This window comes from Meriones unguiculatus, chromosome 2, assembly GCF_030254825.1.
Source record: "Meriones unguiculatus strain TT.TT164.6M chromosome 2, Bangor_MerUng_6.1, whole genome shotgun sequence".
Lineage (NCBI taxonomy): Eukaryota > Metazoa > Chordata > Mammalia > Rodentia > Muridae > Meriones > Meriones unguiculatus.
In genome coordinates this window covers 125,585,264-125,602,753 of record NC_083350.1, presented here as the reverse complement: position 1 = coordinate 125,602,753, position 17,490 = coordinate 125,585,264, and the positions used below count along the sequence as shown (strand labels likewise).

Below are 17,490 nucleotides of genomic sequence, written 5' to 3'. Positions count from 1 at the left end.
TGTTCCCAATGGTCTTAAGTGGTCCCAGGGGGTCGCAACCCACAGGTTGAGAACTGTTGCTATAGAGACAGAGGCTGAGAGGATGGGAAAAATGAGGAAAAGACCCCCAAGGACAGCACCACAACCCTCAAGGTTTAAGAGGACCAGTAAGGAGGAGGAAGGAGACAGAAACGCTAGGAGGTCCCAGCTGGGACTAGGCTTGGCGTAGGTACTGGATACAGGCAACCTCCCTGGTACGAAACACTGCCTGGCTGGGTGTGGCGACCCACACCTATAGTCTCAACACTTGGAAGGCTGAAGCAGGAGGATCAGGAGTTTCAGGTCGGCCTAGGCAAAACGAAACCCTATCAAACCCTATCTCAGCAAACAGACAAAAACCTGCTGGATTGTCAGCTGCTGCTTATCCATAGCACCAATGTGACACCAGACTTTGAAAATTTTGCTATTATCATCGAGTGAGATTGACTTTGCCTCTCTGTGATTAGTGAGAACTCTGTGGACCTCTTTCTTAAATGCTTAGAGCCCTCCTTCTGTGAATTTGGTCCAGTATTTTATTCATTTATTTGGCGTGTGTATGTGTGTGTGTGTGTGTGTGTGGAGAGAGAGAGAGAGAGAGCTTTTCATTTGCCTCTGTTTTTATATTCTTTGCTGGTACTCTAAAAAAAAAAAAAAGGTAAATTTTCTAACTATCATAATAGCTGTAGGCAGTGATGATTATTTTCTTTATTTTTTAGTGTTTTGGCCTTCTTTACGGTCCTAACAACAATTTAAAACCGTGCCACTTTTTTCCTCTCTATTTTCATTACTGGACAGTTGCTCCATTAAACAGCGTCCTCTCTGAAGGCAGGAACTGAAGGCAGTGTTAGCTTTATCTCCTCCTGTTGTTGAGAAGGATGTCCGGCACAGCATAAGCATGTAATGAAGAAAGACTGATTCTGTGCAAACAGTGGGTAGGAAGTCTGTGGGATTTGAAGCAGTTAGTAAGTGCACACACGCATCCCAGGGTGCATGCGTAGATAGCAGAGGACAACTTGTAAGAGCTGGTTCTGTTCTTCCACCATGTGGGTCCCAGGGAATAGACAGGTTGCTAGGCTGAACAGTCAGAAACTTTACCTACAGAGCATCTTATTGGCCCAAGTGAGAAATATTCCTGGTTTTGTTGTTGTTGTTGTTTATTTTTTATTTTAACCAAAGATAGTTAGCCAGACAAGAACTCCTATTCCCTGACCCTCCCCACTCCCCTTCTTGCTGATTACCTAATCATGGCAGATTGTGAAACAGAGCTCCTCACTTCAGGATGAGATGTAGTGACACCAACGTCAGAAGAATAGTCAGAGGCCTCGTGGGCCACACATGCTTGCTAGCCCAGTTCGGGGTCTGGCACTTGCTCCCTTTATACAAAAAGAAATAGCCTTGCTGAGTTATTTCCCTGTGTTCCTGGGTTCCTGTGTGCAACACCAAGATTGCTCTTTTCCAGCATTAGCAGTAATTTTTCATGGTCCACAACTAGGAAGTTGTGTTTCGGCTGAGGGACAGGGTCACATTCATAGCTGGACAGAGTGAAATAAATGAATTTGGTTCAGTTGTTTCTAACCAAGGGTGATTATCAGTGAGAAAACCCTTCCAAATGCCTGAGTGTAGAGTATCTTCTTCTTCTCAGCACAAATAAATTCCAACCTCTAGGTGGAGACTAGACATGTCTATGAAGAAAAAGTCCCTTCAGCATCTAGATACGCATTTCTGGTCAAATACTCTCAGTGGGAACTTATCACCAGGGCAAGGGGTATTTAAAAAAAAAAAAAACACAACTAATTTGAGTACCCTTACGAGCTTTACTGTGATGATGTTGGACAATGGTCAGAATTTTAAATTTTTTGGTAAGAGCTGATCTCTATAACTTATCTTAGAAATTTCTGTACAATCAGGGCAGGCCATAATTATAAGCAGAAAGGAGTAATAAATTCTCCCTCCATCTTTATTACTTCCTAAATAGGAAAATATGTGAATTATCTCCTTGCCGATTGGACCCACTGCAAGATATACGGTGCTGAGGAATCTGAGCTGAGGAAGTTGGAGCTGGCCTTTTATCATTATTGACAAGCAGCTAGGAATGTGCAGCAATTGCTTGTGTCTCCTAAGGCAGTATCAAAGATCCCCCGGGAAGACATTGCCCCCAGGGAAGACACTGCAGTAAGAGATGATAGTAGTTTACAGAGAATTTTATCATTCTTCACTGTCTGCTTTGGTTAGAGCTAAATCACAGTATATTAAGAAAAGCCTTTTTTTTCTTTTTTTTTTCTTTTTTTGTTTTTTGAAGAAGCAAAGAAAGGAAAGGGTATAAGCAGGGCTGATGGAGAGGAGGAGGGGCTGGCTCGGGAGCTAAAGGGTAACAGATGGCCTGTGTGTGAGTTGAGAGGAGAAAGAGGCTGGCGAGAATAAATGGCAGTGTGGATTGGGCTGCTGAGTGGACATCGACTGACCACATGATCCACTGTAAATGGTACCACTGTTGCTTACAGTCCGCCATATACTCTAAGCTTAGTGAGCAGTCATATGGCATCCATGATGATTTAGAATCATGGAATGCTATTCTCATCTTCATTATTTCTGCCTTAATTGTATTAAACAAAAGGAAAAACCTGAGCCTGCATTAGAGACCTCAGAAAGGTTTTCATCAGAAAACCTTTTATTTATTTTTAAAGAAAAAGATTTTAAATGAATCTTTTTATTATTATTATTATGATGATGATATATATGTGTGTATATGTGAATTCAGGTACCTGAGGAGGCCAGAAGTCAGAGGCCTTAGGTTCCCTCTGGAAGTAGAGTTTCAGGCTGTTTTGAGCAGTCATTTGAATGCTGGGACTCAAACTCACATCCTCTATGACAGCAGTATGCGCTCCTGCTATGCCATCTCTCCAGTCCCAAAGAAAAGTTTTAATGCACACAAAATTGGAATAGTAGCTGTCCTAGTTAGGGTTTTATTGCTGTGAAGGGACACCATGGCCCTGAGAGGTATTATATATGAAATCATCTAATTGGGGCTGGCTTATAGTTCAGAGGTTTAGTTCATTATTGTCATGGTGGAAAGCATGGCAGCTTGAGGAACCAAGAGATCTACATCTGTATCTGTAGGCAGCAGGAAGAGAGAGTGACACTGGGCTTGGCTTCAGCATTTGAAAGCTCAAAGCCCACCCCCAATGACACACTTCCTCCAACAAGGCCACACCTCCTAATAGCACCATTCCTTATGAGCCTAACTGCCACAGTAATGAAAACCCACACCTAGGCCCACACTCAGGCCCCAGAGTATGTTAGTTATTTCTCTCAATGATGTGATAAAATTCCTGATGGAAGTTACTTGAAAAGGAAAGGTTCACTATGACCCTGGTTCAGATGGGGAAGCTCATGGCAGCAAGAGCATGAGGCAGCAGTTCCTCAGATCTTTGTGAATGAGGAAGTGAGGACTCAGGCTGCAGGTAGCCTGGGATATCCCCCTCAAAGACCAATCTCCAGTGATGCACTTTTGAAAGCTCAGTGCCTATTCCAAAGTCTCAATACAGTACCACCAATCAGGCAAGCAAGTGTTTGAGCACCTGAGTCAATGGAGGGCGTCTCAAATCCTAACGCGCTGCAAAGTTTTGTCTTTCTCCAACTAAATTACTTAAACTGGGCTCCAAAGTGATATCATTTTATTATAGACATTTTAACAGATTCTCTCTGTCTGTCTGTCTCCTCTTTGTTGGCATACTTTTAAAAACTTTTTCATTTACATTTATCTTTTTCTCCCTACCCGACCCCAACTTCCTGACTTCCAACACCCGAGCACCAAGTAGGAGAGAGAAAGGGTTAGTGGGAGAGGAGGCACAGTTCTCTTAGCTGCGTGCTGTTGGTTATCGGGTCCTTGGAGCCAGTTCAGTCCTCATTTCAGGAGATCTCCAACTTCTTGTCTCACAACAGCAACCAGGAGAAGCAAGGGGGAAGCAGGAACAGCCTTGTTTTTTTCTCCGATCTCCACATGCTGTGGGCTCTGGCATTTATTCTCTCTCTCTAGAGTCCTCAGATTTAAACTATCTGCAGTTGGCAAAGAGCTCCTCTCAGAGCCCACAGGAAGCAAATAGTCTGCTGCTGTGGACTGTTTAAATTAGTCCCACATCCCACACCTGGGGATATAAACAGAAACATGTTTATATCTACAATGCTGCTCTGTCTCTGTCTGTCTGCCTGCCCCCTACTGTGTGTGTGTGTGTGTGTGTGTGTGTGTGTGTGTGTGTGTGTCTTGTACAGCAAATGCATCTGGAAGCCAGAGGTCAGTCTTGGCTATCGTTCCTTAGAAGCACTGTCAACCTTGTTTTTTTGAGACAGGGCTTCTCATTGGCTTGCTGATTGTCTGGGATGCCTGGCACTGAGTTCTAGGGATTGCCTGTCTCTGTCTCTCTAAAGCTGGAGTTACAAGTGCACATCACCATGCCTGCCTGGCTGTTTCTCTCCCCTTGGGTTCTGGGTGCCTCACTTACATCTTTGTGCTTCCACGGCAAAGGTTGTTTGTTTGTTGTTGTGTTGTTTTGTTTTTCTGAAAGGAAAGGACCATTCCTTAAAATGGAACTACTATACCATTATCATGCAGAAAAATGGTATAGTATGATAAAATGGTATAGTATGATATCATACTATACCATTATCATACCAATTATGGTTAATTTTACCATCGTTGGTGCTGAAGTTTCACAAATGTTTCTGTTCTGTTTTATCTTATTTTTATGTGTACATAACAAAAAAGGAGTATATATGTCCATCTGGTTTGGGCAGCCATCGAGAATCATTTTCTCTTAGATCTATTGTTCTAATGGGGGTTAGCCTACAGCAAAACTGTCATTCTTTAGTCTTTGTCATTCTACTAAAACGAAGAACATTTTTCTCACTGGATATTTAGGTAGTTGAGAAAGCAAGAGCTTCATTCCTTTATGAGTTTTTCTGAAAAAAAAAATTAGTTAAATATCTTCTGACAGCAACCAATACAACGTTTTTTTTTGTTTTTTTTTTTTTTTTTTTGTTTTTTGTTTTAATTGGGTACGACTATGGATGCTCTTAAAACACATTTGATTCTTTGATCTGATCCAGCAGTCTGTCCTTTGATGGCCTCTGGCTTCTTCAGGTGGTTCCTGGTTCCTTTGACATAGCCACAGTCCTGGGAAGCTATCTTCAGCTCTGTCAGTTAGGTGTCTCAGCTTTCACTTCATATCCTGCCTGCCCCAAACCAGGGGCTGCTCCTCCTCCCAAGATCCCTGGTTCCCTCTAGTCAGTGGTATTTAGAGACCAAGGGGAAGGTGCTCACTGTTAGTGGGTCAGAAATGTCTTTTTATTCTATTTTTTCATGGGTAAGGCTAGGAGATAGTTTTCTTCTAAAGAAGTGGATATATCAGGAATTCATGGTGGCACTTAGAATTTAGCCTTAGAGTTGCTAGACTTTTTACTTAAACTTTGGTTTTGTATTTGTATCTTGTATCTTAAATACTTACAAATTCAAGGTGTCCAAATAATCATGAATCTGCTATATTAAGCCAGAATCGTGTATGGTATATGTATACCTATAATCCCTTTCTGTTATCACTCACAATATGATTATTAAGCTTTTGTTGCCAATTTTTTCTATTTTGGTGTTTGGAGTATATTTTTCTAAGAAGGATTAGTCAATTACTGCTTTGGAGACAAAACAAATCCTCTCTGAAAGATTAAACCAGAAACTCAATAGCACATCATGCTCATTCCTTTGTTTTTTTCTTATAAGATTTTTTTTTTAGTATAATTATCGCCATTTTTAAAGTCCCCACAGCATTTTTTTTTTCACTCTCTGTATTTTATTGTATTTTTTATAGCCTTACAAAGCAATGGAATACCAAATGGTCTTTTCCTATGCTTTGCGTTTGGTTGATTTTCCCAACCTACCCCAACTCCCCGCTGGACCTCCTGCTTTCTTTCATCCTATCTTTTCACCCCAGCTCTCCCCTTTAACTTTGCTCTGTTGTCTTCACCCCACTCCCTCAGAACACCTGTCACATTGAGCCCCTTTCTAGTTTCTAGACCTTTACCTACATATTCTCCCACTTGATATATGTATTTAACAATTAGAGGGCAGGTTTACAGGTGAGTGAGAATATAAAGTAAAATACCCACATTATTTTTAAAGGAAAGTTCACACACACACACACACACAGATTTATATATGTCTCACGTATATTAAGGTTTATTCTTCATGGTTTTATCCATTTTACTTGCCTTGCTTCTTCTTTCCCATTATATATAAACTTTTTAAATTATAATTTTTAATTTTTTAATGTGAGAAAATATGCACATTTTGTATTTTCCCCTCCTTTTAGAGAGAATGGGTCGTCGGTGTATTCTGTCCTGCATTTTTTTCCTTCTAACTCTGTCATGATCTTTGCATTTGTATGTGACGGTCTCTTCATTCCTCCTGAAGCGTAGTTGCTGCTATATGGTGGCTGCCCTCCATTATGGAGCTCCTACTGACCGGTATTTGAGTTGATATCAGTGTTCCATGTCTTCAACCCCCCTCACACACACACTGCATTTTACCAGCCAGCCTAGGAAATAGGTTTCTAGAAGTGGGTGTTACTGGCTCAAACTGAGCACATATGCAACTTTGCTAGGTTACTGCAGAATTCTCTGCCGTTGCTTCTTTTATCACTAGGTTTGTTAGATTTTTAAAAGGCGGTCACTTTTTGGGGGTTGAATCTTTAATACAGGCAGGCAGGCATGCAAAGACACACACACACACACACACACACACACACACACACACACACACACACCTTTAAAGCTAACATAGGCCTCAGAGATGAACCTTTCCAAAGCTTTCTGCTCTTCCAAGCTGCTAACTTGGCACCTCTCAGTTTGCCTGCTGTCATTTTCTGTTTAACAAAGAATCAACACACTGCCTGCCCACCACAGACTCTCCGTTTGAATAGGGAGATAGCAAGCAATGCCCAATATGGACAAATGGCCAAGTGACAAGATCGGGGTGGGGCTTTCGTTAGACTTCCTTGGCTGGCTGGGAATTCAGAAGAACACTCAATGTTTCTCAAGACAAATGTGTCTTTAAAATTGTACAAACTGAACCTTAACTCTGGACTGTTCACTTGGAACCTCCACTGAGTTAGCATATAGCCGATGTCACCGCGTATTTGTTGTCCCCCCTGTATTGGCAAATATTCATTGTTCAAAATAACAGGATTAATTAATTCATTTCCATGCCTGCATGTACCATACTTTGATTCCTTTTTTCAGGGATGGTTTTCCAGGGTTTGAAACCACGGAAGCTCCAGTTTGCATGAGATTCCCCAAGCACACAACCCCAGGTTTGACCTCCCAGCCATAGACAATCTTGAGGCATAGGCCTCAGGGCTGGCTCTTTACTGTATGGAGTGGGCTGCTCTCTGTAAGACACAGGCGTTGCTTTGAACTTTGAACTTTTGAAAAGAGAGAAGAAAAGGAGAAAAGGTCATGGGGTCAGGGTAAAATCTGACAAGAGTTTACCAATGCTTTTTATTATGGCTAAGATAGACACGTGTTTATAGTTTATAGTACACCGGAGTCCTGTGGTGGGGTAGGCCGTGGCCTGGGCATCCTGGTTTTGGGGAGCCCTGTCGTCCACAGTTGTCAGCCTCCGGACATAGTTGTCATATTCTTCTTTGTCTCTTCAATGATTTAGTGACTTTCAGTGAACAAAAGGGATTAAGTATGTGTTTAAAAAATTCGGTTTGAGAGTCAGATTAAAATTTGAATTACACACGATTACTCAGGAGATGTTAAAGAAGAGATGATATCTCAAGAGTTATCATCTTATTTATAAACGAAAAAGATAAAAATCTAAAGAGCTTATTGTATTTTATCTGGTGGCAGAACTCGGAGAGAAGCCGCTATCTTTAGACTGATGTTGCTGTTTTTATTTTAGTTTTAAATTTTATTTTGGAGACATGGTCTCGATATGGCTCGGAACTCACAACTCATGATCCTCCTGCCTCAGCCTTCTGGATGTTGTAATTACAGATTCATGCTACAACACTGGGCTATGCCTCCTTCATGATCTGAACAGTCTGGTGCACATTTTACTAGGGACAGCTGCGGTCACTTCTTAAGGGGATTTAGCAACAAGCACACAGATCAGCCCTTGGAAGCCGGTTCTCTCTATGTTTTTACGGGTTTTAAACATAGCTCAATGGTCATAGGAGTCTCTGGACTCCAAACTTGACAGGGCTTCAGTTTCATCTCCTTACTTCGGTTACAAGGACGTTTTTCATTTTATTGCAAATTGGTCAGAAACAGTTTACGGCACCGCTGGCAGTGTGGGTAGCCCGTTCTGAGTTTCGAACCACTTCCGATTTCTCCCGGGTGAGCTTGAACTCGCGGGTGTAAAACCCTTTACTGTGGCGTCTTCTGTCTTTGGGTAGCGCGCAGAAGGGTCCCCCGGCGGCTTCAGACTTTGCAGCTCTCCCGCTTGTGCTCTGCCCCTCTCTAGGACCAGATCTTCATGGAGAACGTGGGGGCTGTGAAGCAGCTCTGCAAACTAACCAACAACCTGGAAGAAAGAATAGAGGAGTTGGAAACGTGGAACCGGAAGCTGGCCAGGCTAAAACGCCTCAGCCGCAGCTGGAAGTCCTCAGTCAGCGAAGCCAGCTCCATCAGGTAGAATCAGCGTCTCCACAGGACTCTGGGGCAGGTTCAGAGTGGATTCCTCCCGTGGGGACCACCCCGCCTGGCCTCGCCCATGGAGCAACAGTTACGCTCTCTGATGCTGAGGTCTCTAGTCCCCCCTTGGAATATTTTAGGACACGGTCGCCTCCTGGATGTTTTTGTTGCTTTTTCTGTTGGTGCTTTTAATACAGAATGTGAGCCATCCGCTTAAGAGCCTCAGCCATTAGAGGAAGTGCTAAGTATTAGCAAAAGGCTGTCTTCCATTTCAAGGAGGAGAGGTGGTCATTTCTAAATTTGAAATGAAAAATCACATTTGGTCCTCAGGGAGAGAAGTCATTTTATTGTTTGTTTTTATTACTTAAGGAATTAAGGGCACATCCCCTGGGCTCCAGGGGGTGTTTTTTTTTTTTTTTTTCTTAAAAAAACCACAAAAGTAATGTTAATGAATTCGTTAATGCTTACTAAAAGCTTTTTTCTTTCACAAAAGAACTCCAATTGCTTTGACTTTTCCTTTTTCAAATTATCACTGTATTACAAAAGGAAAGTCCTACTGCTGGGTTTGAGACAGCCTGAGCCATTGTCATATACCTCCTAGAGGGGCATTTGAATAGTAATCAATTCTCCCTCTCTCTCTTTAAAGCAAATTTAGCAGAGCTGTGAGTTCATCTTCACCGAGAAGGGCCATTTCCAAAAAGCCCACCAAGGTAAACGGACTGAAATGTAAATGAGCAGAGCATTCTCTATACAAAATACAATACGAAGTCTAGATCTGTAGCCTAGCTTCTTGGGGGAGGGTGAGATGCCGTGGCAGAAAGATGGAAAGTGCCAAGCCTGTGTTTTATGGCCTGGGGTTTCGAATGAGTTCAGGGCTAGCCTGGGCAACTTTGTACGAGCCTGTCTCAAAAACAGAGAATATTGGCTGGCTGTGGGAGTAGCTCACCTATGGGCCCTTGTCTTACACATGAGTGACCCTGTTTTCAAGCCACAGTAACAGGTAACACTCTCTAACTCGAGCACGCACGCATACATACACATTAGAGAACTGGATCAACATCCCTTCCCTGGTCTGCTTCCCTCATTTGCATCCTTCCACAGGTATTAATGACTAAAAAGAAAAAAAAAAAAAGTAAAAAAAAAAAAAAAAAGCCTAAAAATAAAGAGAAAGAATCTAGAACACGACCAGACCACTTCAGAAACAACATAACATACCGGTTATTGTTTGCATGGCTGTGACTATGAAGTCCAACAGCCTTCACACGAAACACCAACATACACACAGACATCTTTACACTTATATAACATCTATGTATGCATATATGTATTGCTGGCCCTGGGGAGACACAAACAAACATCTACTCACCTCAGATAAGGAACCAATGACAGACCCAAGTATGGATGCCACCCAAGTTCAGCTTTGTGTTTAGGGGGCTGTTCACAGGAGTGGGGGTGAGGGGTTACCTATGGGAGCAGAAATGACTCAAAGACAGCCGCATCCCCGAACCCACCCCGGCCTGACAGCTCAGGAAACCGGAACCTGGAACACGCTGCACAGCCTGCAGGCAGCTCAACAGGTTGGAGGCCTTGCCAGGCGGCTCTGTTATCCTGAGCCTTTTCCAGCTTGCTCAGGCAGTCTTCTTTTGTCATCTGCTGCGTTCAGGGGGCTGGGCTTGTCTGAGCATTTAATTTTTAATTTTTTGTTGTCTTGTTTGAGAATGTCTCCTAGTAGTCTTTCCTGATTATATACTTTCGGGGAGGGAGGGACCTAATGAATCTGGTCAGTTTCAGGGACTTCCTGAAGATGTTTTGAATTTTTATTTCTTATCTTAAGGAGCTTTCCCTGCAGGATGAAATGTTTCAGTTTCAGAGGAAAATGCTACACACAACACACACACACACACACACACACACACACACTCATGTATTCATTGATAAGCCATAAAGAGCTTTTGCATTACACATAAGTGGCTTAATATTTTCTCCTCTCTTACATACAGAACAGTGGGTGGCATAGCACAGTATTTAAAAACACAGATTGCAAAGTGGAAGGTTTTAACTCATGTTCCAGCCTCATGACTTTTGAGCTGTGTCTGGTGAGGAACTTGGCCCTCCTGTACCTTCTTCTTCTGTCCTAAGTGTGATGGCCAAGGTTTCTTCCTCGAAGCCCTGCTGAGGGTGATTGTGGGGATGCTACACATTAGTGTGTGTGAAACGCTTGGAGGCATGTCTGGAGCAGCGTTGGGTACATGCCCATGATGGTTAATATTTAACCCCACTATCTTCGTGGGGCTCATGCAGAAATGATGTAGGGAGCTCAATAAAGTGCAAGTAATGATGCTTGGGTCAGCCTCCTGTTGTCTTGACAACAGTCTCTGTTTCCGTGAAGTTGACCTTCCCTTGCCTGTCACTACCAACTCTCTGGGTGACCTAGGCTCTGAGAGGCCTCCTTGGGTCATTAGGTGAAATACATGGACATGGGTGGGAAACGGTGCTCCTAGGCCGGGTGGGGAGTCTGACGATCATCACGCCACTATGAACAGTTGATAGTAAGAAAGCTTGGCTGGTAGCGCACAGCCCTCAGTGTTGATCTGTCCCTGTTCAATGTTTCCACAGGTCTCTTTGTCAGGAAGGAGACCATCATGTCCTAACTGGGTTTTCCAGACATTGGTTATAGCGCTGATTGCTGTGATGACATTTTGGTAAGAAAAACTTCAGTGTTCTGCTATCAAGATCTTTTTTTTTTTTCCTCTCTATCTTGTTTTGTCTTTCTTTTTCACATATGAACTGGGAACTGACCTTCTCTTTGCTTTGAAGACAAGGAGCTTTTTAAACCAGGCATAACCTTTGATAGCATACAGACAAGGGAGCCCCTGTGAAATCCTTATCTTGAAGAAAGGACAGCTGGGTTTATGTACTTTGATGTGAGATAGATGACAATTTTTTTTAATCAGTTTTTTTTCAAGCAGCAGGTTGTGTGTGTGTGTGTGTGTGTGTGTGTGTGTGTGCACGCATGTATGTGTGTGGAAGTGTGGAGGTGGTTGTAGGGGTGGGAATCAGGGAGAGAGTGGATGTGGAAGTGGAACAGCGAGTAGAGGAAGGAGTAGGAGTGGTTGTGGAGGTGGGGGTAGGGGAGAGAGTGGAGGTGGCTGTGGGGGAGGGGGAGAGAAAGTGGAGCTGGGAGCAGAGGGAAGCTACAGCACTGCACCTTCTCAGGCCTCCCTCTCTAGGATCCCAAGGCCACTAGGACGCCTCCCTCCACTCTGGTCGCCTAGCTTGTCTCCTTTGGGCCTGGGAACAGTCCTTCCTTGTTGATGCTCTAACATAGTGAAAGAAAAGCGATGCTTTGTGAGTTTGGGAAAAGAATAGAGTTTGGGCCTTGAGTGGAGGGCAGACAGTTGTTCTGCAACTGTGGAGGGCAGCAAGTGAAGTGGCTGGCCAGGGTGCTTCCTAGCTTCAGGACACAGCTCTCTCTCTCTCTTCTCCTCTCAGCTTTTCACTTTAAATTTAGATGGTGAGCGACTGATTTGGCCCCAGGGTTGAATCGTGGGCTCTAAGCATGCTGTATACACGTGCTATCATTGACTACACTTAGTCTAACTCAGCTCATGCCCGTTCTGGGAAGATGCCCGGGAGGTTGATGTATGACCCAAAATTTCCATCAGGAGCTTTTGTATTTTTTTTTCTCATTCTTCTAAGTGTTTGCCTTCAGCCAAGGAGGGGGTGAGCATCATGTACTTTTAGCAGACACACCTCATATGCTCCAAAGATAACAGCCCAGGCACTGTGAGGAGGTGATAGGCAGTCTAGTTCTGAGTGAAGACACTGTACTTAAAGCCTGCTTATCAGATCTTCCTTGCCCGCTGTTGACCATTAGGACCACAAATGGGAGGTAGTGGCTTCTTCATGTCTTGGTCCTGGTCTCTGTTGTACCCGAGAAGGGTCAAAACCGGGGTTTGCCTGTGAGAAGAGCATTTGCCCATTTCATTCGAAGGCACCAGAAGTCCTCCAACCTGTGCACTGAGCCACATGTCAAACACAAATGGGGGGCGGGATTTAAAAATTAATCATGGGAGAGTCAGAGAGTGAGAGACACAGGCAAGCGCAAAGCAAGGGACGCTGGACCACAGTGAGCAGTTGCCAGGGTGGCACTACAGGCTCTGTCTGACACGTCTTGAGACTTAGTACCACTTTTCCAGAAGGGGCTGAGCCTGACGGGTAGCCACCAGCTGTCACTGGGAACATGTGGGGAATTCCCTGCTTGGGACTGGAATTCATCTGCAGCACATCTCTGTTTTTAGGCTGTGATGGGAAATCTGCCACCTTCATGGGAGAACAAAGTGCCTAGGAGTTGAGTTTGGAAGGCAAGGTGCGAAGTGAGGCAAGGAGGCAAGCCAGGAGACCTCATTTCCAGCAGACTGAGGGGTGACTCATGAGAGAGTCCAAGAACTCACTGTATAAGCACTTCTGGGATCCACATCCCGAGCCCTAGAACCCTTAAGGAACACTTTAATTTTGCTGAATGAATCGTGCTAGTGAAAGGAAAGCCACCTTCCTTATGTTGGAGTCCCATCACGTGGGTGCTCTGTTGCATTTCCTTTCTACCCCAAGCCGATACATTGTACTCTGAAAGGTGACCAAAAGGTTTAAGGGCCATGGCTGACCCCTTCCTCCTTTGATCCCCCAGCTCAACAGCATGGATGAACACCAGCAGCAGGAAGCAAATTTCGGACTTCCTCTTTCCTGCAGAGAGCAGGGAGCTGCCTCAGTTGTTGACCGGTTGTTTCTGGCAACAGCTTGGCCGGAGCGGGGGTTCTGTTCCTTCAGCATAGAGTGCTCTCGGAGCCTCCAGATTACTGGGAGCCCAGGGCTCTTTTCTCTTTCCCAGGCAGAAAAAGCTAACTGTGCTAGTTTCCATGGTGCTTCTGCCAGCTACAGCCGCCTCCCTCTCCTCTTCCCATCTGTGTGGCCTGTGAGCACATCTTTGGCCAGCTGGAGCTTGAGTGAGATATATACAGACACAGATCTGCCACATAATGTCTTCTCCCCCTTAACAGTGCCTTGACAATAGTCGCCCTGTACATACTTAGCCTGAAGGATCAAGACCGGCGCACCCCGAATCTCCCTCTGAGGTAAGAATCCAGATCTTGTATTCCTTTGAGAGAAGGACTTAAAAAAATTTATTCTTATTCATGTGTATGTGGGTGCCTGAGGAGACCAGAAGAGGGCATTGGACCACCTGGAGTTGGAGTTACAGGCTGAACGAATTCACTGCCATGAACGCTAGGAACTGAAACTGGGCTATCTGTCACTCCAGCCCTGAGAGAAGTATTCTTGAAGGGCTCTTTCACTAACCATCTGTACTCTTACAGCAACATGACAAGCGGTCCGGAGCCAGCTCTGCCATCCACAGCTCCCACTTCAGGTACAGCCTTCCTGTTCCCACTCATAAACACAGCCCGTTTCCCCCGCACCATGCCACCCCTCTGCGTGACCCTCCTTCTGCTCGATGCAGGTCCTCACACAACCCTGGCGATGACCACAGAGACCTTCCCTCAAGTACCTGAGATCACTTTCTGTGAGATCCTGCCTTGTCAGGAAAGTCACTGCTGCCCTCTGTGGGGACCGAGAATATTATTGTCAAGTCCTACACAAAGACAGTTGGAGGCAGAGAGAGAAATCCGTCACAGACCATGGGCAGGTAAATGATGTTCAAAGAGGAACAACCAGGCCTTTGAATGTGAGGGTTTTCCTGTGTTGATATTTGTTTGGATGGTTTGTGAAATGGATGCAGACATTGGCTCTGCTCTTGTTTGACAGAGCAAAATCTTTAAAAACATGGACACACAAACTGGTAACCATCTGAATAGGGAGCACCTTCTTCCCCAGGAAGAAAAAAGTTGGTTAATTATTTGTAATATTTATCCAGCAGAAAACTTTCATTTTTCTTTCATCAACAAAGATGAGGTAATCCTAAGCACATGGGTTGGGTTTTTTGGTTTTGTTGGTTTGTTTCTTGAGGGGGCTCATTAAGGACTTAAAATGGTACAGTGTCTGGGCTTTCTGTCTAAACTAATCTGGGTAAGATACAAGAAACATTGAGGAAGAAGGAAGGAAGGAAGGAACAAACTTTGGAAATCCTAACTTGCAGGTAAACTTTGAGTTAGCAAAAACCACCAACTTGGTATTCCATTTTCAGAAGGTTTCCTCCTCCTCATACATCTGAGTGCACAGCTATTGGTTTTGCCTGCTTATTTGGTGTCTGAGTATGTAGTACATGCATAAATGTGTGTGAAAGTGCATAGCCGTGTGTTGGCGTGTGGAGGCTGTCTTATTTTTCGATATGGTCTCTCACGGAACCAAGTGCTAATGGGTTGTCTAGGATCGTTAGCAGGCAAGATCTGGTGGTATGCCTCTGTCTACCTCTGCACACATTTCCCCAGACTCTCCCTCACCTGGGTGCTGCGGCATGCTGCTGTGCCTGGATTTTTATGTAGCTGCTGGGGATTTGAACTCAGGTCCTCATGCTTGCACATCAGATACTTTATGAACCGAGCCATCTCACTACAACCTTTCTATGTATAAAAAAAAAAAGTTTTTAGAAACTTGGTCAAGGGTGCCAACTGAATTTATCTCTGTAAGACCAAACAGGTTTCTTGAAAATGGACTCTAATTTGTTGTTTTAGAAACCTCGCTCTGTAACTACACACTAACGAGTGTCCAGGATGGCATTAAGGACAGTGGAAGCATCAGCAATGTGTGCGAATGTGGTTTTCCCAGGTTGCTGCTGAGTAACAACTCTCAAATGATGGGGATGAGCGATAACTGATTTCTGACGGTATATCAAATGTGGACTAAGACAGGGCTCTGGCTCGACACGTGCAGGACCCAGCTGGTAGAGATTCCACATCCTGGTAGTAACTGCAGTCACGCACGGCAAGGGAACAAATCCCATCGCACGCTGCCTCCTAAACTCCCATCTCAGCTCCACATGTGCCACTTCTGCCTATGCTCTGTTGGCCAAAGCAAGTCTGATAGGTCATATCCGGTTCAAAATTGATGGAGGGAGTATAGATCTATCATGGTCCTCAGAGAGGTCAATGGATAGAAGTGCTAAGCAGCCTGACACACAGAATACGGTGTGGGCAGAGGGTTCATATAATTTCCTTCCCTTTCAATATTATTTCCTATCCTACCCTTGGATTAATACCCTGACAAATCACATCAGCATTTATCATGAGTTAATGAGGTATTACTCCGTACAAGACACGCGAACAGCAGCTTACACGAATAAAACATTTACTCCTCAGAAGCCTGTCATATAGGCACTGGTAATATCCTCATTTTTCCCAGGAAGGAAGCCGAGGCACAGTGTTTCTCTCCATTTCTAGGAGACTTGTGTTTTTGTTTTTGTTCTTCTCATAAAAATGATGTTGGGTTGAATTTGGGAATGGTTGTATCCTTTCAGAGTGGATGCGAAGCTTTAGTCTGAAGAAAGGAATTTGTTTAGTCACCTTGGTGTCAAGATATTGTTTCCTAACTGTCATTGCATGTGCTTGTGTCTGAGTCTATGTTTGCATATTTGTGTGCCCTAGTGTAGCCATGTATATACTGGTAGAAGCCAATAACTTGGGGTGTCAGTCAGTTCTTTTTTTTTTTTTAAAGAAGTTATTTTTATTTTTATTTTATGTGCATTGGTGTTTTGCCTGCATGGCTGTGTGAGGGTGTTAGATCTTGGAGTTACAAACAGTTGTGAACTGCCATGTAGGTGCTGGGATTGAACTTGGGTCTTTTGAAAGAGCAGTCAGTGCTCTTAACCATTGAGCCATCTCTCCAGCCCCCACCCCCCTTTTTTTAAGATTTACTTATTTATTGATTATAGAGTATTCGGTCTGCATGTGAGCCACCAGGGCAGAAGAGGGCACCAGATCTCACAATAGATGGTTGTGAGCCACCATGTGGGTGCTGGGAATTGAACTCAGGACCTTTGGAAGAACAGCCAGTGCTCTTAACCACTGAGCCATCTCTCCAGCCCCAGGGTGTCCACCTTGGGATGGACTCTTGCTGGTTGCTGCTGCGCATGCCAGGCCAGGTGGTCTGTCAGCTTCTGGGGATTGTCTTGTTTCCATCTCCCATCTCACTCTAAGCGAGCTGGAATTACAGCGCTGTGCTACACAGCCAGCCTAATGTGGGTGCTGGCGGGTCAAATCAGGTCATCACACTTGTCCAGTGGATGCTCTATGTCACTAAGCCTTCTCACTGGATCTCTCAGTGATTTTAAAGGTAAAAAGGCTAGTACTCAGGCTAGAGAAATGGCTGAGCAGTCAATAGTGTTACTGCCCTCCAGGTAGATGCAACTTTGATTTCCAGCACCTAAATCAGTTAGCTTACAACTGCCAGTAGCTCCAGTTTCAGGGGAGCTGCAGTTCTGCGGACTCTCCAGCTGCCGGCATGTATGTGGTGCACAAAAACTCATGCACAAATGTGCACTTAAATAAAAATAAACAAATTTAAAAAAAAATAAGGAAAAAGAAGAAACTAACACCATCACAATTCCCTAAAACCATCATCTCTTGCAGAAGGATGCAGAGGCTTGTGGTTGGCCAAGCATTTTCTGACTTTGGCTGCCCTCACTGGGAACACTGGATGTCCTTCTTTGACAGCCTTCCCTAGAAGGGACCATCCCACCTATACGAGATGTACCGATGATGATGAATTCTAAAGAGGGAGAGGTCAGAGCTGGACATCTCTTCATTCGCAGGGCTCTGTGTGGTCAGTAATTGT

General features: G+C 44.2%; 1 protein-coding gene across 4 annotated transcripts in view; it reads left to right on the top strand.

Moving 5' to 3' along the window:
* Positions 1–17,490, top strand: part of Myrfl (myelin regulatory factor like) — a 104,839-nt gene that overhangs the window by 71,804 nt on the left and 15,545 nt on the right. For all 4 annotated transcript variants that reach the window (XM_021643650.2, XM_060378093.1, XM_060378092.1 and 1 more), the window contains exons 14-19: positions 8,537–8,703; positions 9,353–9,416; positions 11,323–11,408; positions 13,764–13,838; positions 14,079–14,131; positions 14,222–14,407. In XM_021643650.2, coding sequence (XP_021499325.1) covers positions 8,537–8,703; positions 9,353–9,416; positions 11,323–11,408; positions 13,764–13,838; positions 14,079–14,131; positions 14,222–14,407 — 631 coding nt within the window. The remainder of the gene's footprint in view (positions 1–8,536; positions 8,704–9,352; positions 9,417–11,322; positions 11,409–13,763; positions 13,839–14,078; positions 14,132–14,221; positions 14,408–17,490) is intronic.